Source organism: Myxocyprinus asiaticus, chromosome 18, assembly GCF_019703515.2.
Source record: "Myxocyprinus asiaticus isolate MX2 ecotype Aquarium Trade chromosome 18, UBuf_Myxa_2, whole genome shotgun sequence".
NCBI lineage: Eukaryota > Metazoa > Chordata > Actinopteri > Cypriniformes > Catostomidae > Myxocyprinus > Myxocyprinus asiaticus.
Genome location: NC_059361.1, coordinates 29631932 through 29657510, shown reverse-complemented (window position 1 = coordinate 29657510; position 25579 = coordinate 29631932). Strand labels below are relative to the sequence as shown.

Here is a 25579-nt window from a genome sequence, read left to right as displayed (position 1 = left end):
TCCCTCCTTTTAAAAAAAAAAGCAAAAATCAAGGTTACAGTGAGGCACTTACAATGGAAGTGAATGGGGCCAATGTCTGGAGGGTTTAAATACAGAAATGTGAAGCTTATAATTTGATATAGGCACTTACATTAATTCTTCTGTTAAAACTCATGCATTATTTGAGCTATTTAAATTGTCATTTTTACAGTCATTTTAGGGTTTGTTGACTTTACATTGTAATGGCAAAGAAGCTGTAAAATTTGCTATAACTTTACACAGAAAAGGTTTGTAAGTGATTGTATCACACTAAAATCATGTTAATAGACGTTGTTTGCATCTTAAGCCTATACTTTTGAAACAGTGAGTATTTTAATGTTTACTGATTGGCCCCCATTTACTTCCATCGTAAGTGCATCACTGGAACCCAGACTGTTGCTTTATTTAAAGAAAAGGTGGGACAGGTCAAAATTATTTTTTGTGGCAATCAATATTATGCCACAAATGCTGTCGATTGAGCTTAACTTGTATTGAGCATATAATATTCCTTTAAAGTGCAGAGGTGGAAAGGTTCACTGTACACAATTCATACCTGCATGTTAAGATTTACATTGACACATGCACAAATAAATGTAAAGTTTGAGAGTCACAGTATCAATTGTGTTAATGATTATTTAAATAGTGTTCACATTCTTTTGATTTATCTACCCAGCCTCTGCCTTTCAGAAACATCAGAAAATGCAATAATACCTGAGGTGATTAGATGTTTTCATGTCCGTCCTGTCAGTAGGCCTAATTTGTTGCCATGTATGTACAAAGGGTGTACAAAGAATTCTTGAGTGTTGAAAAAAAATGATCAAACACAGAATAAAGAGACATATTTCATGATGGGTTTTAAAAAATCTTTATGTGGCAGCAAATAATTCCACATATATCATTTACATGGTAACAGAGAAGTTACTGGGTGCATTTATTTACAAGAAAATGTGACTAAAGATAATAAATGTTACATATTCATATTCTTTCTTTTTTTATTCCTACCCATAGGGTAATAGGTCCACAGTACCTTTGAGTGCTTTCAAAAACACACAAACCTAGGTTAACAATTTGTTCATGTTTCTAAATCATACAAAACTGGATATACAGTTCAAACACAGAATGACAATGCAAAGGGACACAGATGCAATGTTACAAAGCTACAGAAAAGATCTCTAATATTCTCCCACAATTAATATAGCCTGTAACAAAGAGCACAAGCCAAACTTTCAGGGTTGTACAGCATGGGCTAAGTCAGCAAGTGTGTAAAATGAAAAATCTCATTTTCACTTACATATGCAACATGTACTGACATTAGTGGCCCTTATTTGTTTGAACTGCTATGATGATGTCTATATTCTTCTGTCAGTTGTCCAAACAGCATTCTGGAATGAAACAAAGATATTTCTTCCTTGTTCCTCTGCTGAGAATCTGTTATGTTTATGCCAGGAAAGTAGCACACTTTTAACTGGTTTTGATAAAAGTGAATGCTGTGGTGTCGTTAACAGAGCACTCTGACACCAAACACTTGGTCTGTGGTGAAAGAACCTGGTGATATGCATACGTTTTTACTTTGAAACAAGGTCAGTGATCATAGTGTTAGTACAGGAAATGAGAGAGTGCTTTTTAATGCTCGTAAGGAAATAAATGAGAAATAGGAGGTGAAAGGCACAACTGGGACACTGACTTTTTGCACTCTCACAATGATTGCGCTTAAAAAAAAGAGTTTCATTGGCAGCTTTCACTGTAAACACTGTCCACATCAATGAACACTTTTATGAAACATCTCACATCTCATTCCCTCTCGGATACATTCTGTGTAATTATGTAAATAAATCGGGATAGTTCACCAAAATGAAAATGATGTCATTATTTACTCACTTACACCAGTTCTCATTGTTCCAAACCCCATATTATTATGAAACACAAAAGGAGATGTCATACGGGTTTGGAACAACATAAGGGTGAGTAAATGATAACAGAAGTTTCGGTTTTGGATGAACTATCCCTTTAAATATGAATTGCCACTGCTTGATCCAGCTTTTGACACTTGGAAGGGTGAAATCATTTTGCCCACCCTGTCGTGGCTTCCCCGTTAATATAGGCAAATCCTGGAAAATGTTGCGCATGCTCATATTCAGAATTCCTGCGTGGGGCCAGAGGGGAGTACATGTCTCCGGTAGAGCCGTAGCGGGCCGTGTGGACAGGTGGGCTGGAGTAACAGCTGTTGGCTGAGGGCACATCCGGCCAGCGAGGGGTCACCGGGGATGAGTGTAAGAGGGGAGAGCCACTCATCAAACAAGACTCCATTCGTGACACCTGGCTGTTGAGTGGGTACTGCAAATCAGAGAGAAGCACACATGAAGATCATCTTACAACAAATCAAGAGTCACTTCTTTTTTTATGTTTAAGTCAACATGAAATCAAATTTGACCCTATATACAGTATATCTTAATACACATTCCTGGCCTTATTGTGAACGATTCATTTTATTTTCCAAAGAAAGTTGTAATGCCCCACCTCTGAAACAATTTTTCTTTTTGTATAACATCACCAAGTCCTCTTATTTTTCATGCCCTCCCCTCCAACCACCTGTCCAGTGTTGGGGAAGCTACTTTGAAACTGTAGCTTCTCAAGCTACAAGCTACTAATAACTTGAAGTAGTTAAACAACAGTCAAGCCACTCATTTAAAAAGTAGTTAGCAACACTACAAGCTACAAACAAAAAGTAGCAAACTGCATTGAAGATATTTAAAGAAAATCTTTTTTTTAGATATGTAACAATTGGATGATCAGAATCAGCATCAGAATGAGCTTTATTGCCAAGTGTTCTTATGTACACAAGGAATTTTTTTCGGTAATAGGAAAAACAAGTGCACACAGAACATTACAGTGAGACACAGAATATAAAACAAGGTATAAATAGACATACAAATAATAGGACATATAACACAGTGGTGTTTGTACATGTGCAAGTGGTTATGTATGTGCAAGGTAGGGGTATGTACAGTTACTGAATTAAATATGAGTGAATTTACATATGTACCTGAGATATTCATTTACATTATTGCACTATGGGGGAGTCCTGAGGCAGTTTAATTGTTCAAGTGGAAAATGGACTGAGGGTGCTTAGTGCGCTGTAGCGCTGGCCAGAGCGCAACAGTTCAAAGAGGGAGTGGGCAGGGTCTGTGGGGTCCAGAGTGATTCTACCTGCACGTTTCCTCACACTGGAGACGTACAGGTCTTAGAGGGTTGGCAGGGGGCACCAATAATCCTCTCAGCAGTCCTGACTGTCCGTAGTAGTTTCCTTCTGTCTGATCTGGTGGCTGAACCAAACCAGACAGTTATAGATGTACACAGGACAGAGACAATGATGGCCGAGTAGAACTGTGTCAGCAGCTCCTGTGGCAGGTTGAACTTTCTCAGCTGGCAAAGGAAGTACAACCTCTGCTGAGCCTTCTTTACAATGGAGTCTAAGTGGGTGTCCCACTTCAGGTCCTGAGAGTATCATTTATCATCTCCACTGTTTTGAGAGTATTCAGCTCAAGGTTGTTGTGACCGCACCAGACAGCCAACTGATCAGCCTCCAGTCTGTATGCAGACTTGTCACTGTTTTGGATGAGGCCAATGACCGTTGTGTCGTCTGCAAACTTCAGGAGCTTGACAGAGGGGTCCTTTGCAGTGCAGTCATTCATGAACAGGGAGAAGAGCAGTGGAGAGAGAACGCATCCCTGAGGAGCACCAGTGCTAATAGTGAGGGTCTCGGATGTTGCAGGATATAATGCAGTCCCATATTGACAGCATCATCCACAGACCTGTTTGAAGGGGGTCCAGCAGGGGTCCAGAGATGTCCTTCGGGTAGGCCAAAACCAATCTCTCAAACAACTTCATGCCCACAGACGTCACGTCACAGATATTATGTAATTCTGCAATCAGTTCATCTAATAGTTATATATATTAAATTAGGGTGACACTCCCTAATGGAAATTAACCATGGTTTTACTACAGTAAACATGGTTACTACAGTCATGGGCACAACAATATTACTATAGTAAAACCATGGTTTCCGCAATTAAAAATGTGGTTACTATAGTCAAGATCAACACAATATTACTATAGTAAAACCATGGTTAATAATCGTAAGGGTTAAACAAATACGGGGACAACATTAAATTGAACATAATTTTATCCTTAATATACAGTAATAAAACTTAACAACACCCTATTTTATATAACTGAGTCAAAATATAGTAATAAACAGCAGCAATTAAATAAATATTTTGCTTGAAAAAAAGAAGACAAGGTCTCTTTGAGGCTGTGCAGGGCTCAAGTGAATCAGAGAATCATTTATGTGAACTGGTTCATTTACTTGAACTGTCCAAAGAAAAATGACTCACTTAAATGAATTGGATTTCCCAATACTCAATATAAAGGAATTGTTTATTTTAACCGGTTAATGTACATGAACTGTCTGAAATAACCGATTCACTTCATTATTTGGTTCTCCTAGCGCTACATAAGAGCAAGAAAGAAGGGTTTAGGTGAGCACAATTAATTACTCCCTCGTTTTGTGATGTACAGAGCAACTCGTTGGAAAATGTAGCTTTTTACTGGAAAAGCTACACTGATGTGGAAATAGCTGAGCTACAGTCACGCTACTGAAAAATGACTACATTTAGACATGAAACTCTACATTGTGCAAGCTGATGGGTTCTTTGAACTTCTTGTCTGTTGGCCAATCAGCTCGCTCACATGTGATATGTTAAGCCAATCGGCTTGCATGTTGTAGGCTGATTGGTCCTTTGAAATATAATCAGGTAGCCAGTGGATTTGCTTACTCTCTCTTTGTCTAACATTTAAATTGCTCAGTTTTCAAGTAAGCCAGTTTCACTGCAGCAGGCTGCGAGAGTTTTTCTCTGAAACCCTCCTCCTCCCCTGTTTCAATTGTCTAAATCTGCAACATGGAGATTGTATTTATGTCTAATTAAGCAGCAGCACATCATACATGCTTGATGCAGCATGTCTTGTGTTTGTCTAATTGTGCAGCAACTTGTTCACATGCTAACACAGTTTGTCTGTCTATGTTCTAACAGTAGCAATACTTATACTTGCTCTGCCGCAGCAGCAGCAGCAGCAACAGCGTAGCAGATCTAGTCCGCCAAGACCAAAATCCTATCAGCAGGTCATACCCGCATTAACATGATAAATCTTTCCGAAAGTTGTCATAACTGAAATGTAGTTAAGTTAGTTGCATCATAAATTTTAGTTATTTACTCCTAAACACTGCATCTGCCATACAGAAACGGTTTCCCAGACTAATCAATTTCTGATGGATTAAATCAAATCTGTTCCTAATTTGTTTAGTGGAATATCCTGTTCCACTCAAATATACGCCACATTATGGAAATATATTGAGTCGTGAATGTATTTAAATGTATTTTTTTCAGGTACAATGCTTAGAAAACTGGCTAGACAGTGTACATTTTACAAATGTGTTGTAAAAAAAAAAAAATTTTATGACTTAATAAACAATCAATTTCATAATTTGAACACCTACCAATCTGGTAACAACTGGTCTTTTAAATAAACATAGCTCTTTTTTATTAACTCCTAAAAATGTATTTTTGTTGCTGTGGGTTACAAGCCAAACCCAAAATTGAGCATGTCAGATCAAGAAATGTCTATGTAAAATGTTCTGTTCTCAGTGAGGAAGTCAACATAAGCTTCATTTGTCCCTTCTCTATTGCCTTCTACAGAGTAGTCCTCTCAAACAAAGCACAGACATTGTATCCGTTTTAAGTTGATGGAAAATAAGTGGAAGTAAAAATCTATAACTGCTCTCAAAATAGAAACTGTCCACAGTCAGAGCTTTTATGAAAAGCTGTGGCACGGAAAAAGCAAGTCAGGCGGGGTCACAGACTGAGATGTGTTGCTTGGTGACCTCTTGTTCTTGCAGAGAAAAGACACCATTGAATAACAATATTTTAATAAACACGTTCTCCGTCTAGATCTCCGGCCACAAGTTGCACAGCCTGAGGCGGTCATTGAGTGGCTGGTAGAGAGGCATTGAGTGGAGAGAACTAGTTGGGGGAGGAAGGGCCTCTGGGCTTAAGCCAGTCCACCTTTCAGGGTCTGTTTCCGCTGTGTAGAGGGGAATTCAGCAACATGGACCTCCCGTAATAAAGGCAGGCTGGGGCAGAGAGCTCTTGACAGGAAATGATCATCACACCTGCTTTGGCTTTCAATATATGTGATGCAGACCTCCTCCTCTCCATCAACAACCTCAGCCAAACAGTTTAATTCAGCCATACTCCATCTGTCACCACCAATATAAAGACAACTCAATGGTCAGTGCCGTTTCTGAGCATATGGGGGCCCTATGCAATCATGTTTGGCAATATTTTAGCACAATACAAGCTGTTTAGTAAATTGCAGTTGCAAGTTCTTCCAGGTATACAGTAGCTAGTATAAACTCACTGAGCACTTTATTAGGAACACTTTGGTCCTAATAAAGTGCCCGACGTGGTCTTTTGCTGTTGTAGACCATCTGCCTCAAGGTTCGACGTGTTGTGCATTCTGAGATGCTATTCGACTCATTACAATTGTACAGAGTGGTAATCTGAGTTACCGTAGCCTTTCTGTCAGCTCAAACCAGTCTGTTCATTCTCCATTGACTTCTTTAATCAACAAGGCGCTTCCCATCCACAGACCTGCCGCTCACTGGGTGTTTTTTGTTTTTGGCACCATTCTCAGTAAACTCAACAGACTGTTGTGCTTAAAAATCCCAGGAGTTACAGAAATACTCAAACCTGTCTGGCACCAACAGTCATGCCACATCAAAATCACTAAGATCACATGTTTTCCCCATTCTGATGGTTGATGTGAACATTAACTGAAGCTTCTGACCCGTATATGCATGATTTTATGCATTGCAATGCTGCAACATGATTGGCTGATTAGATCATCGCAAGACCAATTAAAACTGTAACTCCTAGAGCTTTCAAGCTATTCCCTCAGCGTACTTTATATTTTTAAGTGATTCAACATAAGATTTTCATGTAGCTGACAATAAAATAAATCCCATAGACTTCTATTGAAAATTACATAGCTTTCAAACAGTACAACTCTTTTCAAACTGCCCAAGCCTTTAAACTGCCCAAGCCTTTTTTTTTTCTTTTCTTTTCTTTTCTTTTTTTTTTTTTTTTGTCAGATTCTTTCAAAAGATGGTAACTGCTTTGGCATTTTGAGATTCAGCTTTTAAGTAGAGTTACAGTTTAACCCAAGAGTTGTCTAGAGGTTTAACAAAGACAATTAACTGAGCTATCTTTTTTTATTATTATTATTCAGAGTTGAATATACTTATGTATTAAAATACATATGCTAAATGACCAGTAATTCTGATCAGGGGGAGTTAAGCCTGTATTCCCAAGGTAAGGAAGAATTCTTTATCCATAGACCTCTGTGGATCACAGTTACCAGAACATTTCAGATGCAAATGTCTGTAATGCATCGACCACCATTCACATACATACTTGCATTCTTCTCTCAGTTACAAACCCTGAAAAAGACAGGGATGGAATACACTTCCACCCTAAATACTGGGGAATACACACTTTTGTAAATCTGTTATTAGGCCAGTATAGTTGATTATAAAATGTGTATTGTGAAACAAGCAGTTTGAAAGACAAATTAACATTGTTTTTCATGCACAGAATTGCAAATGCCTTTAATTAACTTCTTTAAACCTCTTTCCAGACCCAGAGGTATGAAATTTAGGACGTTACCCACTAAATTCCATAATTATACATTTTATGATAAAACTTGTGTGCTCATGTGAATAACCCAAGGATATTACCAAATATTCAAGATTGGGGGAGGCCAAATCTAAAAGTTTAAGAATTGGTCATAGGGTATACCCATACTGACCAACAATAATAAATAGTGAAACATTCAAATGATATTGTGAGACCCATGTTTTTAGTATGTTGGGTGAAAGAAGCCTGACCTGTGCAGAGGTACGGTGGTATGAAGAATAGTGCAGAGGGGTGTGCAGCCCTGGTTCGTGGGTCAAACTGGAGTACTGACTCTGAATTGCATGATGGTGCTGGTTTGCATAGCTGCTATAATTATAGCTGCCAGTATACCTGGAGAAAAGGTACAGTCAGAATACAAACTTTTAGAAACATTTCATAACAAACAACTAGTCCACACGTTATTTCAATAGATAAATGAATTCCTAATCATGACGTGGTTGTTTCAGCAGCTCACCCATGCTCATCCCGATGGGGGTAAACTGGCATCCTGTGGGCAGAGGAGGGGGTGTGTACAGGGGGTCCGCCTCGCATGCAGGAAAGCTGGGGTCCGCTCTCGGGTGGACTGCCACCTGAGGTTGTCACTGTGTATGTAAGGGACCAGGTATATGACTGAACAGCTCCTGGCACATACACAGACATAAATATACAGAGAAACTGTAGGATTCAGGTTTAAGTGATGCATGGAATGGGGCAGTGTTAATTGTAGTGCTAAATGTGAGCCTTCATACTGAGTATATTTCTGTGATGGCAATGTGATTTGGGTTTTATAGTCAGTTTAGAGTTAGTTCCACAAAATAAATAAAAAAGAGTTCACTAAAACATGAAAAAATTTTCTGACATATTCCAAATCTGCATGACGTTCTTTCTTCTGTGGATCGCAAAGGAAATTTAGGTCACCAATCACTTTTATTGTATGGAAAAAGGTGCAATAAAAGTGAATAGTGACTGAGGCTGTCAGTCACTAACATTCTGCCTAACATGTCCTTTAGTGTTCCATGGAAGAAGGAAAGTCATATGGGTTTGGAACAATATGAGAGTGAGTAAATGATGACAAAATGTACATTTTTGGGTGAACTATTCCTTTAATTTTACAGCTCAGCTCCTTTTACCTGTGGTAGTAGATGTGCCGGTATACTCTGGAGACTGGGCTGAACTGGGGGAACATGTTGCCGGTACTCCCACTGAGGGAACGGATTTGGCAGGAGAGTATGGTCCAGGTGACGATGATGTGGGAGTGGAGCTCATCAGCATTAACTCTTCCCCAGTATCTGCTGTAATAGATAAAAAAACAAAAAACACAAAAAAACATTTTGTTGAGCCAAAGTTATCAAACTTCTGTGTCAGTATTTCAGATTTTCCCTCTTGAGCATGGTGGGTCAGAAGTGTAAAGGGAGCCAGCTGTTACAAGATAGCTGTGCAGTATGTATAAACCTCACTCCCCTGGCTACCAGAGGCACACTAGCGACTGATGCTAGGGGCTGTAGCCTTTAGCCTCCTTGTTAGCATGCCCGCCTCCCATGCCTGCTGATACCGGTTCAAATCCCGCTCGGATTGAGTCGAGCAGGGCCGGTTACAGTGGTGCCGTGACCTAGATGGGAGTGAGGTTTAGGGTGGTGAGTGTAACGGGAGCCAGCTGGTATGTGATTGCTGTCTGGTATGTGTAAACCTCCCTCCCTTGGCCTCAAGAGGCATGCAAAGGGCTGATGCCTTTAGCCTCATTGTTAGTGTGCAAGCCTCACATTACAGCTGATGCCAGTTCGAGTCCCGCTCAGAGCAGGATGAGCAGGACCGGTTACAGAAGCATATTTTATGTTTTGGATCCCCACCAGGCATCTTAAAGACCCATGAAATCAAAATGAGAGTTTTGTGGCTTTTAATCCATGTGTTAGCTTTGAGGTCATTGCTAACGCTACTGTACTCTTCAATGTTGACAAAATTAACATTTACCAGATAAACTCATTTAAAATTTAAATTGAAAATAAAATAAAAATTGATGACTCAGCCTGCACTACGCAGATTTCTGTCCAATCAGATGATCCATAGAATGAGAATGTCCCTCCCCCTAACACCACCTGCAACAGACTAGCAAGTGGCAAATCATGGTTCATGGCTGTGACGTAACTAAAAACTATTGTCTATTTTATATTTATTTTTTAAAAGGGGGACAAGTTGGCTATGCCAGAAAGATCATGAGCACAAGAGCATAAACCAGAGTGGACCAGCATGGATATTAATTTTGGTCTAAGATGGTCTTTTCAGCAGGGTTGATTTGCCTATTGCTGGTATCAAATCAGTCTTACCTGGTGTGCCCTCTCCTTTCATAGCCCTCATCAGTTCATTGGCTCTCTCTTGGCAGTGCAGAGACTCAAGTAGGTACAGCACATAGTCATCAAACATGAGGTGAATCAAGTGGAATGACCCTATAAATGCAAAATATCCCATTACCATTAAAAGTAACAATATATCCTGCCAATTCAAAAAATCTCCTGTCCAAAACAAGTATTGCATTAATACATTTATGGAGTTTTTAAACATCTAGTCCAACAACGCATTAGCGAGAGATTAAAGGTGCTATATGTAAGATTGACAACAAGTGTTTGAAATGGGTACTGTAGTCCAAATTCAAAATATTGGAGAGTTGTCTGCCCCGCCCCAGACTTGAAGCTCATGCAGGTTGCTAGAATTAGCCAACTCAGCATTCATTTTAAAGGATTTCCATGCTTTAAGCTGTCTCCATCTTCCAAAGATATCTCCAATATTTATCCTTGTTTTACTACGCCTCTGGTGGTTTTTAGATGGATGGCGAAGCTTTTTAGGTCGGATGGAATCCGTTATCTCTGATCCAGTTCATTTGCTGGCTTCCATGGCTGCAGCACGCAGTGTTGTTTGCCTGCAAACTTGTTCAAATCTGGCTACCTGGCGGTGTCGAAATACTATTGGTGAGTGGGCAGTGGGCGGGATCACACAGGCCAAAACATAAACAGAAATTCTGCCCGGAATGGAAACTTCAAAGTAGAATATACTGGCTGTAGCATTGTTATTGGAGAAGCCAGTATTTCAACTTAGCATGTTTCCTAATACTCTAACGACATATTATGGTCATTTTATGATTTAGTACAAATATTACATATAGCACCTTTAAATGTAATTTGAATTCAAACCTTTGGGAGCTTTAAATGAACAAATTGTTTTGATGTTGCACATTTAAATGATAAGAGCTCAGCATTGAGTCAACCATACTTGCAGCATCAACAGAGTCTAACCATAAAGTCTATAGAGTTACTGGAGCATATGATGCTTTGAGTCCATGTTCTGAATGAGAGGGGGAAAGAATTCACAAGGTGCATGGCACAGTCCTCGTATTGTGTTAGTAACTCCAGCCACTATGTGCATAATAAACATTGCGGCTATTCAGCGGACTGGGCGCAATACTGCCTGGTCATAAAATGGGAAGAAGGGGGAAACACTTGGTGGGGTTAGCCTTTGTTAATTAGCTGGGGGTTTTTTTGTTGTTTTTTTTACTGAGAGCTGCATTATCGAAACACAGCGACCAGCTGTGCCTTTGATATTCACAGACAGAGCTGGTACGGAGGGGGCCTTTACCTCTTTTATAGCCCTTCTTTCAGTTACTTTGCCCTGGACAGCTAGGTGGTGTAAGCCAAGAGTTATCCAAGCTGCCATCTTACTCGACTTGACTGTTGTGGATTGAGAAATTTTTATTTAAAGGGATAGTTCACCCAAAAATGAAAGTTCTGTCATCCTTGTGTTTTTCGAACCCATATGACATACAATATTCAACCTTTTAAAAAAAGGGGATATCCTTGATGTAAAATTAAGTATTAGGTTCCATCTCCTGAATAATCACTTGTTAGTCTATCTATTAACCTTGTGCGACCTGCATCCACATGCATGTATTTTGGGACATTATTCCCTCAAAAGTTGAAAAAAACGTGTTAGTTATTTTGAATATCTTTCAAAATTAAAACATCTGTGGGTTATTTCAGTTTATTTTAATATAAATGTTGTTATATTTTATTTTTATATCACTGTACAATATGTTTTTTTTCATTAACAATAGTAAATGCACTCCTATATTCACTGTGCATTTTCACATTGAGAATAAATTGGTTCATCCAAAAGCTGAAAAAGTTATAGATGTAGGTTGAAAACAAGGTGCATTTCGAACTGTTCTGAGACCAGTGCAGACAGACAAGTTTATGTCATTCACTAAATAGAGAGCAAGGGAGCATCATATTAGCTCTCTATGCAGCTAAGTACATTCTCCTAAAATCCGACCAAAAGTTCAGTATCAGGCTGCAGATGATGTTTGGACCACTCAACGTGTTTGTTAGACATGGGACAATGATAATGAGTACATAGATTCAGAATTTATAATGTATCATTTTATTTTAACATGGTTGGCAGTGATTGGATGATGCTGGCCATTACTTTGAATAATAATTTATTATGCTAATTTTTGATGTAATGTCTGTAACGTCTCAAAGCCAACACTCCTGAAAACTTAATAAAACAATTTGATGAAAAAAATCTGACTTTCTATTTGCTTGGTTTTATTTAAAATTTCACAAATTAGTCCCGCTGCCCACATAAGTGGACATCAGTTTTTAGGAAAACTATTTGCTCTAGAATTTTTTTTTGTTTGTTTGTTTGTTTGTTTGTTTGTTTATTAGGTGCTACTAATCAAAAGGGAAATGAAAAATGCACACATCAGTCATGCTCGAGTTAAATATCTACTCGACATGACTAGATGGTTGTAACAGAACGTTGCAGCTTTGCCTGACTCACCAAAGCTAGGTGCGCTATGCAGCGTCATATCCCGGATAACCCTGGTCCCGAAACACGACCACATGAGCAGGAACTGCTGTGCTAACCTCTTCAGGAATCCGGGTCTCTTCCCCACCACCTTAAAGGAATATTACCATGAGAAAAGCCTGTGGCAAGGCAGAGGAGCTTTAACCTTTGGGTCCATACTGGGGTCTAACCCCCAAGAACGAAAAACATGTCAACAAGTCAACTATTTGATTTGCCCTTAGGAAAATACCCTCCCATTGAACTACTGTCTGGTAGGTAGTAGAAGTTCCCATGGCAACTAGATTTACAAGCCCATATCTGGACTATAATGGGTGCAAAAAGGGGCCATGAAGACATCAGACATCATTAAGTTGGGGAATTGAATCACAAACAGTCTTAAGTATGTTGTGATGGCCTTTAGAGTTACAGGGTTGGACACCTGCAGACTTAGTTTGACTTGGAAGGACACACAAACAGTGCTTGACAAGGGCTAGAGTAGAAATGTATGACAATTCATGAAATGTATTATCTCAGGTTAGATTTAGTCACAAACACTTATAGGAATGGAAAAAGAATTAAAGGCAGTTTATCATCGGCCAGTTCAAAAAGTTGTTTTATCTAACCATCTTTTCTAGACAATGAGATATCTAGTTATCTAACTATCATATTCATCTTAACAAAGACTGTAAACAAAGAAGAAAATTCATTTAATGGACTGTGTACTGACCCTTATGACACATCTATCCACCATAGAGTCCAGCCACTCAATGTAGGCTTCAATGGGCGACTGATCCTCCAGTAGCCTGTCAAATTCTTGATACACTTAAAAAAAGAAACACAGAAGAAAATGGACAGATTAACAATATATTCTCTGAGTTAGGGGAGAAAATAACAAGAGGACAGAGGATTAATCTCTTCTGAGGATGACATGACTGAATCTTTGAACTATGACCCGATCAGTCATGTGAGGGTTTGATGCTAAAATGAATTTGAATTGCTCTTCAGGGTGTCAAACTGTGAGGGTTCACCTCTCAGTGTCTGTGGTTAAAACTCAGCACTCATGATCGTGGGAATGATTCAGTGCTGGTTGACTGCTACTGTGTGAGATCTAACTGGTGCAAAACATCAACCAGCGGGTGTTTCACCACATCGCTGCATGTAAAGCTGCATCAATGAACAAACTATAAGCACACTTCACAAATTCTTGCTAAAGGCATTGACATTAGATTAATAATTCAGAATCTGTCCAGAAATACCTTCCAACTAAGTCTTATCTGATACTTTTTCCAATTCAAATCCTATCCTGAAATGCATCAGTGGAAGACTAGTCTCAGCCTCAGATGGCATAGCCACAGTCCGTTCTCTAAGCGTCTGATGCACATAGCACACAAAACTGGAAAACGCTTTCTTGATCAACTCAGCGCAAATCTGATTTGCTGGTTCGATGGAATTTCCATGAGTAGAACACACAGGATGGTTTATCAGTCCTCCTGGAAGCCGAGTTGTGCTCACAAGGTTTCGAGTTGATAGAATGAGTGCTTTTGAGGACACAATAATCACAGAATTTGCCCAAGTTTGCCAGGTTTGCCAGGCAATCTTTTAAAGATATTCAGTGTTTCGTTTCATGGCACGTAGCAGGAGGTAAAGTGAATATCCACGAGCAGAGCATCATTTTCTGCTTTATTTACTTTAGTTATGTCTGTGAAATTCTGTGATGAGGTTTTCTGTGCTGTACTTAGACTCTCTACACATTCTCTGCTATTCTCCCATGTGTTTTCTGTGCAGTCGCTCATGGAGACTCATGCGCCATTATATAAATTATATTTGCACCCATGTCAGTCTTTTATTATGACATGATACATCTCCGATTACCCCGTTCCTAAAAACCCTGAAATGACACAACCAACTGTGATTGGTCACTTAACATGTAAATTAGATGGATTTTACTGTCTATATGTGCGGTTCTTGGCCAACTGAATCTGCTACAGACCCCAGACCTATGCCGTAGTCAAAGGTCTGGCTACGCAAGACTAGTGGAAGGCCAAATTTTAGAGAGCCCACATCATACTGAATATCAGACTGCCCCTTACATTGGATGATAAGTCTTCTCTGGTCTTCTCTGGATTCTTCCATTGTATAAAGAGTCTGTTTAGTGATGCTGTTGAGGTCTACATTCCTCCAGTCCTCCAACATCTGAAAGGTGATGTCTGCACTGTGGATCACTGTTCGAGAGGCCTGCAAGAGCAAGTGTGTTGAATTAAATTGTAATTCTGGCCTGGACTATTACTGATCCTGTAAATTTGTGAAAACATTACAGAGGACCCTTCATTGTGTGAAAAGGGTAGAGGAGAAAGAGTTTTATACATCAAAATTGTTGTTTACCTGGCAGAGATGGTTTAATGATGTTTGTCGTTTAAGTATCTGGGAAAATCGTCTTGACACTGGGGAAAACAAAGTCTTTGTGTGAAAACAGCTTTGCAATATCAGCAAAATTCAAATGCTCAATGTTTGTGCGAGTATTGAGTATATTGGCACCAGTGATGGGTAAGTTATTTCAAATTAGTAATTCACTCCAAATAACTAATTATTTAATTAACATTACTTTACTAATTACTTAACTGGGAAAAGTATTCACATTACTAATTAATTTACTTTTAAATTAGTTTCTAAAACACTTTTCCACTCAACACATTCAAAATAATGTCTATATTTCTTTCTTGTTCATTATCATACACTCAGCACCTCACATTTCTTCTTCACAGTGACTCGTTATGTGGCCATAATTCATGTACTGTACAAAAATAAATGATATATTATAAATAAGCATAACCCTATAATGTATTTAAAAGTAATCAAATTAACTGAAAGTCAGTAACTGTTATCTGATTACAATCTAATGCATTACACTACTTTTTTTTGATTAATAATAATTACATTACAGTAACTAATTACTTTGTAACTGAATTACACCCAACACTGATTGGCACCTACATTCAAACTTTATGTTGCGCAAGTTCTCGGGTAGGTCATGTAGTGCCACCTTCAGCCACTCATCCAGCTGCTTGGCAAACTTCCTGATCACCTGAGTGAGGCTACATTATTGGAATACACAAACAAGAACATGAAAACATTCCATAAGTACTTCAGTATCGTTTGAAAAGACACTCTGACGTAAATGTCTAAGATTTACAATTTATGACTATTTGTCTTGTGTAATTAAAAAAGTATTCATGCATCATTGACAGGAAAGCTTCTGGCAGTATAATTATAAGTACAAAAGATAGATATCTCAAAAGGTGTGGTATTACATTCCCGTGGTTAATTAACTCTCGATAGTCAGGTAATGCTAGTTATGGTCTTTCATCTCTGTGGAAAGGATGGTATTTATTTAGCTTGAATACAAATGTAAATGAGTAAAGGGAAAATTGCTCTTGGTGGAATGGTTAGGGGTTCATCAACAGGTGTCTGTTGATGTTGGATGTAAAATATAATATCCATTTAGGTGTTAGGTGCTAAAAGTCAACATGAAATCAAAATTCACTCCTTAATACAAGTAAAAAAAAAAATAGATTTGTATTCGTAGTCTCAAAGAATATTTGGTAACACTTAACAATAATTTTTAATTCATTTACATTAGTAAATGCAATAGGTATCATGAACTAACAACCAACAATATATTTTATACAGCATTTATTAATCTTTGTTAATGTTAGTTAATAAAAATACAATTGTTCATTGTTAGTTCATAGTGGATTAAAGGGATAGTTCACCCAAAATGAAAATTCTCTCATCCTTTACTCACACTCATGCCATCTAAGACATGTATGTCTTTGAGAAACATATGAAAGCGATATGTGAGAAACAGATCAATATTTAAGCCCTTATTACTCTAAATCTCTACTTTCACATTCTTTTTAGTTTGTTTTTGGTGATTCACATTCTTTGTGCATATCGCCACATACTGGGCAGGTGGAGAATTTATAGTAAAATCGAACATAAATGTTCATCTGTTTCTTACCCACACTTATCATATCGCTTCTGAAGACATGGATTGAACCACTGAAGTTTTACTATTTACTATTTTACTATTACTATTATGCTGTCTTTATGTGCTTTTTGGACCTTCAAAGTTCTGGCCACCATTCACATGCATTGTATGGACTTATAGAGCTGAAATATTCTTCTAAAAATCTTCATTTGTGTTCAACAGAACCAAGAAGATAATACACATATGGGATGGCATGAGGGTGAGTAAATGATGAGAATTTTCATTTTTGGGTGAACTATCCCTTTAACTAATGTTAACATATAAAATTTTTGATTTTAAAAATGTATTACTAAATGTTGAAAATAACATGAACTAAGATAAATAAATGCTGTAAAAGAATTGTTCATTGTTAGTTCATGTTAACTTCTGTTGTTAACTGATGTTAACAAATGGAACCTTATTGTAAAGTGTTACCAAGTATTTATATCAAGACAACGTCAATCAATTCCCATTGGATAAATACAAGTTCCTCCCTAAATTTTTTCCTTGTTGAATATCCTATTTTACTCAAAATTACTTTGTAGTTAAATAGGTTGCATGCACTGGTTCATGGTGACTTTAACAGGTTCTCAAATGTTCCAGAGAGGCATGCATGACAACAACCCTTGTTTTGGACAGAAAACATAATGGAACAATTTCAAGTGTCACAACATCATCAAGCATCCAAGTTGCATAATTCTTCAAGAGTGATAGGCAGAAATGGTAGGGACTAACCTGTCAGGTAGAGCCTGGAGGACTGTGGGCATGAGCACCCCTGAGATGGCCTTGTACAATATGGAGTCACACACACCTACTATGTTCACCACTGTGGAAGAGCCCAAGACAGGCAGCATGTGGGGTGGCATGCCTTGCCAAAAGTGCAACAGGAAACTCTGGACCTGTTCATGCAAATAAAATAAGAGTTGTGATAACACATAATAGAAGAAATAATTCCAAAATGCATGATTGGAAAATAAATTGTCTTACCTCATCAAAGTTGGCACGTATGACTGTATCCAGTATCCTCTGGCAGTGGGTTCTGTACATCATGATAAAAGTTGAGACCTGTTAGAGAAAATATTTTTTTGTAACACTTTCTAATAGAGAACAATTCACAAAAAACCCTCAGTGCTTTTACACATAATGATGTCATACCAAATTCATTTCTGACTCATGGACACGCATTAAAAAAATAAGCTGAGAGACTAACACTGTGAAAGTAGATACAAATACCAAACAACAAAAAAGCTTTCACGAACAATGCCTATTGCAAGTCCGGGCCAAATCAGTGTATAAAAAGAGGCTTTAAAGATCAGAAACTCACAAACCATTTAAAATTACAACCGCCTTTTTAAAGCGAGACAGCTAGTGCCCATCCTTTGTCCAATGCGAGATCTTATTATCTACTCGAAAGATTAAGAGTTCGCTAGGAACCAAAACATAAATCCTCCAGGTCCTCATCTAAATCCAGGCCCAGGGAAAGTACGCCAGTCCCATGAAAGCAGGATCCAGAGGGGTGGTTTGTGGACAGGAGGAGGGGAGGGGGGTGGGGGTTGGATGAAGTAGAGGTTAGCATTTAGAGGTTTTAGTGATCTGTTTACCTTCTCCTCTGGCAGACTGGTGGGCAGATTTAAGTCTTTGACATTTGGAAAGTCTGGCAGGAGAGTGCCCAGCTTGGAGCGTGGTGAATACGCCACTGTCTGCTTGGTGACCTCTTTCTTGCCTGTCTCGTTCACCCATGCAGCACCCTTTTTGGAGTACATCACATCATAGTACTGGGAGCCCTCCTTCACAGCGATTCCATAGTAGTGATACCTAAGAGGGAAAAGTGTGGCATAGCCAATATTAGGAAGATTTTGCACTTTCAGGTAGATTTGCACTGCCACTTTTAGTAAATAAAACATTTGTATTTGCATCTGTTCTGTGTGTATTATTTGGTGATGTGGTTATCTATACTTTTCAAATATCTTTAGGAGTGTACCACTGACTGTACAAAATAGACTACCAATCAAAAGTTTGGACATATTTGACTTAATTTACACTTCTCGTGATCTAACAAACGTTTTGATTGAAAGGAATATTCCGGGCTCAATACAAGTTAAGCTCAATCGACTGCATTTGTGGCATAATACTGATTACCACAAAAAAATTATTTGGACTCATCCATCCTTTTCTTTTAAAAAATCAAAAATCGAGGTTATAGTGAGACACGTTTATTGAACCCGGAATATTCCTTCCGGTCATAACTTACTTTGATTGGCCTCTGGTTCCCAGTCTTCGTGTGGTTAATTGAGGGAACTGTTGTCGTATTATCTGTTTGGGTTGGGTGAAAATGAAAAAAAAGTTGTCATTTCTGTTAGAACTCTTTGTAGGCATCTCTTGTCACCTAGCCACTTCAGCTGTGTTGTTATATTATAGAACAATATCTTCCCAATCATCTCGTCAGATTCATAACATGTCCAGTGACATTTCTTTTCTCGTCAATCTTTCTCTCTCTCTCTTTCGCTCTGCTTTTTGTCCACTAGCTCCTTGGTCCAGCTCCCGGTGCAGAAAACTTTGCAAACAGTGAAGCTCTCTATTGTGTGGGATGAAAAAAAGAGGCCAAGCTGTGCAATTTCTGTCAGGCTTGGCTTGATAAATGAGCAGACAGGGAGGCAGGTCCAGCTCTCTCTCTCTGTTTTGTCCTAAATCAATGAAGCCTTCCTAAAGGACACCCCACGCTGCTCCAGCCACTGATCTAACATTCCGCAACATCTCACCCTTCCAAATTTCCTTTAATTACACATTAATCCAGGCCCCCTCTCTTTTTCAATATCCTCCGACAGGACCCAGGGGAGCAGGATAAGGGTGTCAGAGGGGTGGCTATATGAGTAGGTGGGTTGAGGGGTTGTGGGAACAAGGGTGAACATGTTCATTGTTTACATTGTCCAGCTATGAGTTTGCAGAAGAGGTGTAAGAAAAGACCACTGGCTGTGGCTCTTCATAAAACCCAGAATTATGTCATGCTTTTTATTCAACGGATGTTTTCCCTCCTCTTTCATTTGAAAATGTATGTTTATATGGTCTTTGATTGAAGACAAAGTCATTTTAATTGAATTACATCATTACATCAAAACATAATTATCATACAAAGACTCTAAGCCAGCCAAATGAAGAGTGCAGCAGTTGTTCAAACTAAATGCAGGCAAGTACCTTCCCAAAACTAGCAGCGTTGACCGGCTGAGAATCATGCTTCTCGCAAAAGTCCAAGTAGTGCATGTACAGTGCACTGCGAGGAATACAAACACCCTCTGTGATTTCGTAGTTCTCCTCCAACCTGATGATAAAACACAGTTCAGTCAGTGGGTATCAACCTCAGATAAACAGACACTTTCCAATACATATCATATGTCTGTATTAGACAAAAAAAAAAAAAAAATGTCTGTGTGAAACATTACATAACTAAAGTTCTAAAACAAACATAGCATCCCAATTTGTTATATTGTGCATCTCCAAGTGATCTCCAGGCACTTTTTTTTTTTTTTAGAAATAATTTTACATAGTTTCTGCCAATACAAATGAGTGGTTAAGTTTGGATGGCTTCCAGTACTAATCAAAAATGTTAATATATCCAAATCAGAGCAACAATGTATATAACATGTCTTGAAAAAAAAAAAAATAGTAAGGACTTTTGTCTTGTTATTCCACACCAATCTGAATCTGATGTTTGAGAAAACCTTTACTAAGTCACGTTTTTCATTTCATTTGCTGGTATGCAAGATGGACAAGTAATATTTCAAGTTATGTTGTCTGGTAACATGTAAACAGTTTTTGCATGAATTACTGATCCTTTAATTCGAGATTTGAACATTTTAATTATCTCTCTGTGAGGTTGCAAATCTTTTTTTAAACAAAGTTTTAAACATCTGAATGTCTTAAATGACCTAGTTAATGATAAATGTTTATTATCTGTTTGGAATAGAAAAATGAATGATTTAATATAAAAGGATGCAGCAAGTAAAAACATTTAGGATATTTTTACAGAAATGAGCACTGAAAATAAATGGTCAGATTTCTCCAACTCAAGAAGCACATTCTGACAGACTGAAGTTGAAATAGCATATCTACCTAAATCAGAACTGTCCATAATTTTACTACGGTTCAAAAACAGTCCTGTAAGACTTCAGCTGAACAGTTTCAGGTTTAGAGAATGAAAACGAGTGATGTGTAAAATTTGACTTACCATTGTAATGTGGCAGGTGTTGAATGTGGTTTAGATGCCCGGTTATTTTCCTTCTCTTCGTCTTTTATAGAGAGAAAAACAAAATGAGGTTCAGTAATGATTCCTAAAATTAAAATGATTATACATATTGCATGGTATATAAAGTAGTTAAATGTATTTATTTATATATATATATATATATATATATATATATATATATATATATATATATATATATATATATATATATATATATTTTTTTTTAAGGGGTGTTCAGTCACAGATCATTTTCACATGCTATTTGTGGAAATAACATTCATTTTTAATTAAATTAATTCAGTTTTTTAAAATTAATTAATTTGTTTATACTTACTTTCGTCGTTTGACATATTTCCAATAGACGTGTGACTGGAGACGCGCTTGCTGTCGCTTTCGTTCAGACATCTTTCAATCCAGCTCTCTGCAAAATTAAAAAATACATAATTTTTTAGGGTTGTTTTCTCTGTACTTAAAAAATTAAATAATAAAAAAAAAATATTTCTGTTAGAACACTTTATACACACTTTTGTCACCTATAGCCACTTAAGCCGTTTGTTGAATTTAAAGAAAAATACTTTCCCAATCATCTTGTCACGTTGTACTCATCTTAAACTTTATTTAGCGTCTTTTAAAATACATTACAACATTAGCGTACATGAATGAACATATTATGCCTTCAGCAAACGCAACAGGTGCATGAACTGCGATGTGGTTTGTAAACAACAATTTTCATATTCTTTTTCGAATTTCTCAAAGCTTGAAACATTTTGCCAAAGTGTTTAAAATAATAGTAAATTACATATATTCTGGTTCACATTAACTGTCAACATCCACTTTGTGGTTGGGTGCAATAAACATCAGAAAACATGGCTGCATGTCGTTGCAACCCCGGCCTAAAGAGTTGAGGGGCATAATAATGACGGGTGCAATTCAATTACAATCTAATGTGTGGATCGTTGGGCAGCTGGGATTCTATTTGAAATGTTTTCAGCAAAACGGTAGGAATCCCGCATTGTTCCCGAGGCGAATTAGGCGCGCGCACATTCCATTGATTACGCGCGCGCACTCCTCCATTTCAGTGTCGTCATAATAGAAGCTTTTTAGCGCCATTCTCATTTCTGCTATGTAACTGATGTCCTTACATCACAAGACTGAAACACTTGTAATATGATTCGATTCGAAGTTATTTAAATTCTGTTTCCCCACACGGGCCATGACAACGATCACCATAGCAGCGGTTGCCAAGGCTGCGAGTCGGCTGGGCAATCAGTGCTGCTGATGCATCAGATGGCGGTTAAGTATAGGGAAAGTTAACTTTCACAGGATGAAAAGTTATTTCACTAAATTCTGACAGTTAACCAATCACACAGCCGCGAGTTTTCATTTCAGCAAGTGTAGAGAAGTGGATTAAAATGGATGGAAATGTTCTTTTATGAATGCAAATTTGCATTTGGTAAAATAATGAATATGCTCAAATCTACATTCTCATAAAAATATTGACTAAAACTATTGCACTTTGGAGTTTATGCGCGCGTACAATTAAGGGTAAAAGCTGGTCGAAAAATTATAATAGCTATTAACGATTGGAAATATGACGAATTAGTTAAACGAGTCAGGTTTACAAATGTCTAAACATCTCCCTTGCATTATACAGTATATATTTGATAAATGATGATAACAAAACGTCTAAACAGTTTCTGTGACTTTGTTTAATGTGTAAAGTTTAATGAATGACTGTCAACATGCATTGGAATCCAACTAAACGACCATTTTTAATTTAATATAATATTATACATTTAAAACATTATTAAGCCTACTATTATAGTAGGCTAGTGGTCGTTGTTGTTGTTTTTGGTGCTTGACGGTTTGATGCTGTTTTGAAGCTCAACAATCGAATTCCTTTTCCAAATTTTAATAATCCAAGTTTTCTTCGTCAGTGTCTCAGTCAGTTCCGATCAGATCCACAGTCTGTAATTGAATCATTTGCTCCGTGAACAGTTTAAGTAGTGCTCTAAATAATTGGATTAAATCCAATCTAAAGGTAAGACGGATCTGAGATCATTTATCGTCGAGCACTGAATATCAGACAGAGAGAAAATGTGACACCAAATATGGCAAATAATAATAGCCTGACTAAAAGGATGCCTTCATTAATAACCATGCGGAATATTTGCTTTCTGAACGAAAACTGTAGCCTGCTAGTTAACGTAAATATAGGCTAGATTATTATTATTATTCTTTATTATTATTATTATTATTATTTTCAGTTTTAAACACCAGGGCAAGACATCTGTGACATAAATAATTTTTACGAATTATAAAGTTGTATTTTTCATTTATGTGTCCAGGAGAGGCAATTAGTAGCCTATATTTATTTTCAAATGGTAGGCTACTGAGCATAGTTCCAGTAAAAATGTGGCTTTAGCAGGTGCATCACTTAGTCGCGCAAAGGTCCTAAACAATGTAACTTTTTAGAATACTTTCAAGCTGGAAGACAAACTTCTAACTGTGTGACCTAACTTGAGTCAATTTTCAATTTAAGGCCAGGTTGGATCTCCTTAAAAGCAACGTCCACTTCACATAAATCCAAATTCGTGGAGAACACCCATGCTTAGCAATAAAACAAGGCCCCAAAACATGCCAACTTATCTCTTGGTGTACTAGATTCAAGGCACAGAGTTCTCCGGATGGGGAAAAAATTGTTTATAAGTTAAATAACTTTTTCTGATGCCAATCTCAGGTCACAGAATCCCAAGGCCCAGGTTTTGTGTTCCAAAAGAGCCCAGTTCCCAAGCATCCCAATGTCATGGCGGTGCAGCAGGAACCAACCTGTGGAATCCATGTCAGGCTCTTCCAGCAGCCCACAATGCATCCTCTTCCCATGAACGTTCCAGGGGCTCCTTTGAGAAAATGGCTCCGTGCAGGACTCCCCCTCCTCAGCTCCCTCCGTCTCTCCGAGAGAACTGCCCGCTGCAGAGATGCATAAGATGTGAGGTCCGTGGAGAGGGTGGTGGTGGTGATGGAGGTGGGGGTGCGGGTTCTAGGAGTGGGTGGGTGGATGGATGGATGAATGGTGTGGGGGGGTCATAGACTCCAGAGATCCAGCAGGGGGAAAGCCAGAGCCGTCAAAATGTTTGCTGATGTTTCATGGGAAAGGGGCTGATTTTATAGGAGCCTTGATGGGGGACATGTCATTGATAGGCTCGGAAGGCTGATGAATGGCTTCGAGTCAGATGGGGATGTGGCAAGGCTCACTGGAAGTCTTTTGTGGGGCTGTTTTGAATAAGAAAAGCTCCCTTCCCAGAAAAAAAAAGAGGCTTAGATCTACGCAATCCCAGCACTGTGGCCTCCCCGTCTCCCATTATAGCATTTAATACGTTTTCATACCCCCTCCTCACACACATACACGCTCTGCCCCCACTGTTTTAGTTTTAAAGTTTTCCATCCAAGGGCCACTTTTTGGCCCATTGCGGAACTTTTTTGATGTCTGTGTCGTCCCTAATAGGTATGGAAACTAGAGTGTGAGCGTTTCGTTAATTAATATCCAAATAAATAAAATAAAAAGAAAGACATAAATATCATAGAACCCTGCAATCACGTTCATTGCCATCTTTGACGGTATCTGACCCCATTCCACTTTTGACAGCTAATGTCAAAACTTAAACTGGAAAGAAGTTTTGTCAACTCAAAGAGAACCAGAGTGAACCCCCTCCCTTCCCTCTCCTTGAAGCAACCTTATTTTAGTGTGCTGGGAGGAGAGCGTAGCCACAAAGGGGGGAAGTAAAAGTGTAGAGCCTGAGGCAGGGAGGGCTATGATGGAGTGCCTACAAACTGCAGAAGGGAAAGCTGTGATTAGAATATGAATGGAACCATGGGGGAAAAAGGGAGAGAGTAAGCAGGAGAAAGGGTGATTATGGTGGAACTGCTCCCACTTGTTGGATGGCAGTGGAAGACTCTCTCCTCCACCTACAGACTTTGCAGGCGTAGGGATGCGACAATGGCCTCCAGACTTCATTTACGGCTCTATTTATTAGTCATTTGGGGTTTAGACGATCTACAGTAGACCCAAAAAGTACTTTGACACTTAAGCCACGGTTTAAAATGAAGACAACACAAATTTGGACACTTTCTGTTTGTCAGACTTTAGTGAAACATGTCCAGAGGTAATGTGATTGACTACACCTGCATTTGTGAACTTGAAGGGGAACTGACTTCATACATCCACTAAAAATCACATTGGGACCAGTTGGTTAAGTCATTGCAAAAAGGCTAAGAAAAGTGATTTTAGTTCTATGAAAACGTCAACTTCGTTTGAGCCACTTCATTTTTTTACATATAGTTACTAAAGCAATGACATTCTTAAATTAGTTTTGGCCTTTTTGGGGGCACTGTACAAGTCATAAGAAAACCAGCAGTTTGCATTAGATCACAGGCGGCAAGCCACAGCATAGCAACATTTAATTGTTATTAATTTCTTTGCAATTAAATGTTACCATGGCATGCAAGTTAGTGACAGCTATTTTAAGGTCCAAAGCAGATAGGCTACAGGTGTATGCTACAGGTGGGTCGTCCAGTTTCAGTTTAGAGGTACCTCTCATATGGAAAAAAAAGCATGCTAACAAAACATAAAATGAAATGAATAATACTATGATGCATCAAAGAAAAACAGTG

General features: G+C 38.3%; 1 protein-coding gene across 3 annotated transcripts; it reads right to left on the bottom strand.

Annotated features, from left to right (window-relative positions):
* Positions 1-873: 873 nt before the first annotated feature.
* On the bottom strand, positions 874-23876 carry LOC127456227 (transcription factor RFX4-like). 3 transcript variants are annotated; one of them, XM_051724614.1, is made up of 18 exons: positions 23738-23876; positions 21243-21329; positions 20891-20951; positions 19861-19984; positions 18920-18981; positions 18270-18483; positions 17656-17733; positions 17404-17567; positions 15633-15733; positions 15024-15082; positions 14732-14876; positions 13369-13463; positions 12636-12753; positions 10130-10249; positions 8939-9100; positions 8284-8449; positions 8021-8159; positions 874-2352 (listed from the first exon to the last, which is right to left on the bottom strand). In XM_051724614.1, the coding sequence occupies exons 1-18, from the start codon at positions 23778-23780 to the stop codon at positions 2080-2082; spliced, it is 2211 nt and encodes a 736-aa protein (XP_051580574.1). In that variant the 5' UTR covers positions 23781-23876; the 3' UTR covers positions 874-2079. The 3 variants fall into 3 exon arrangements, with proteins under 3 accessions (XP_051580574.1, XP_051580576.1, XP_051580575.1); XM_051724616.1 differs by having other exon boundaries at positions 8284-8410; XM_051724615.1 differs by having other exon boundaries at positions 8939-9097.
* Positions 23877-25579: the final 1703 nt, after the last annotated feature.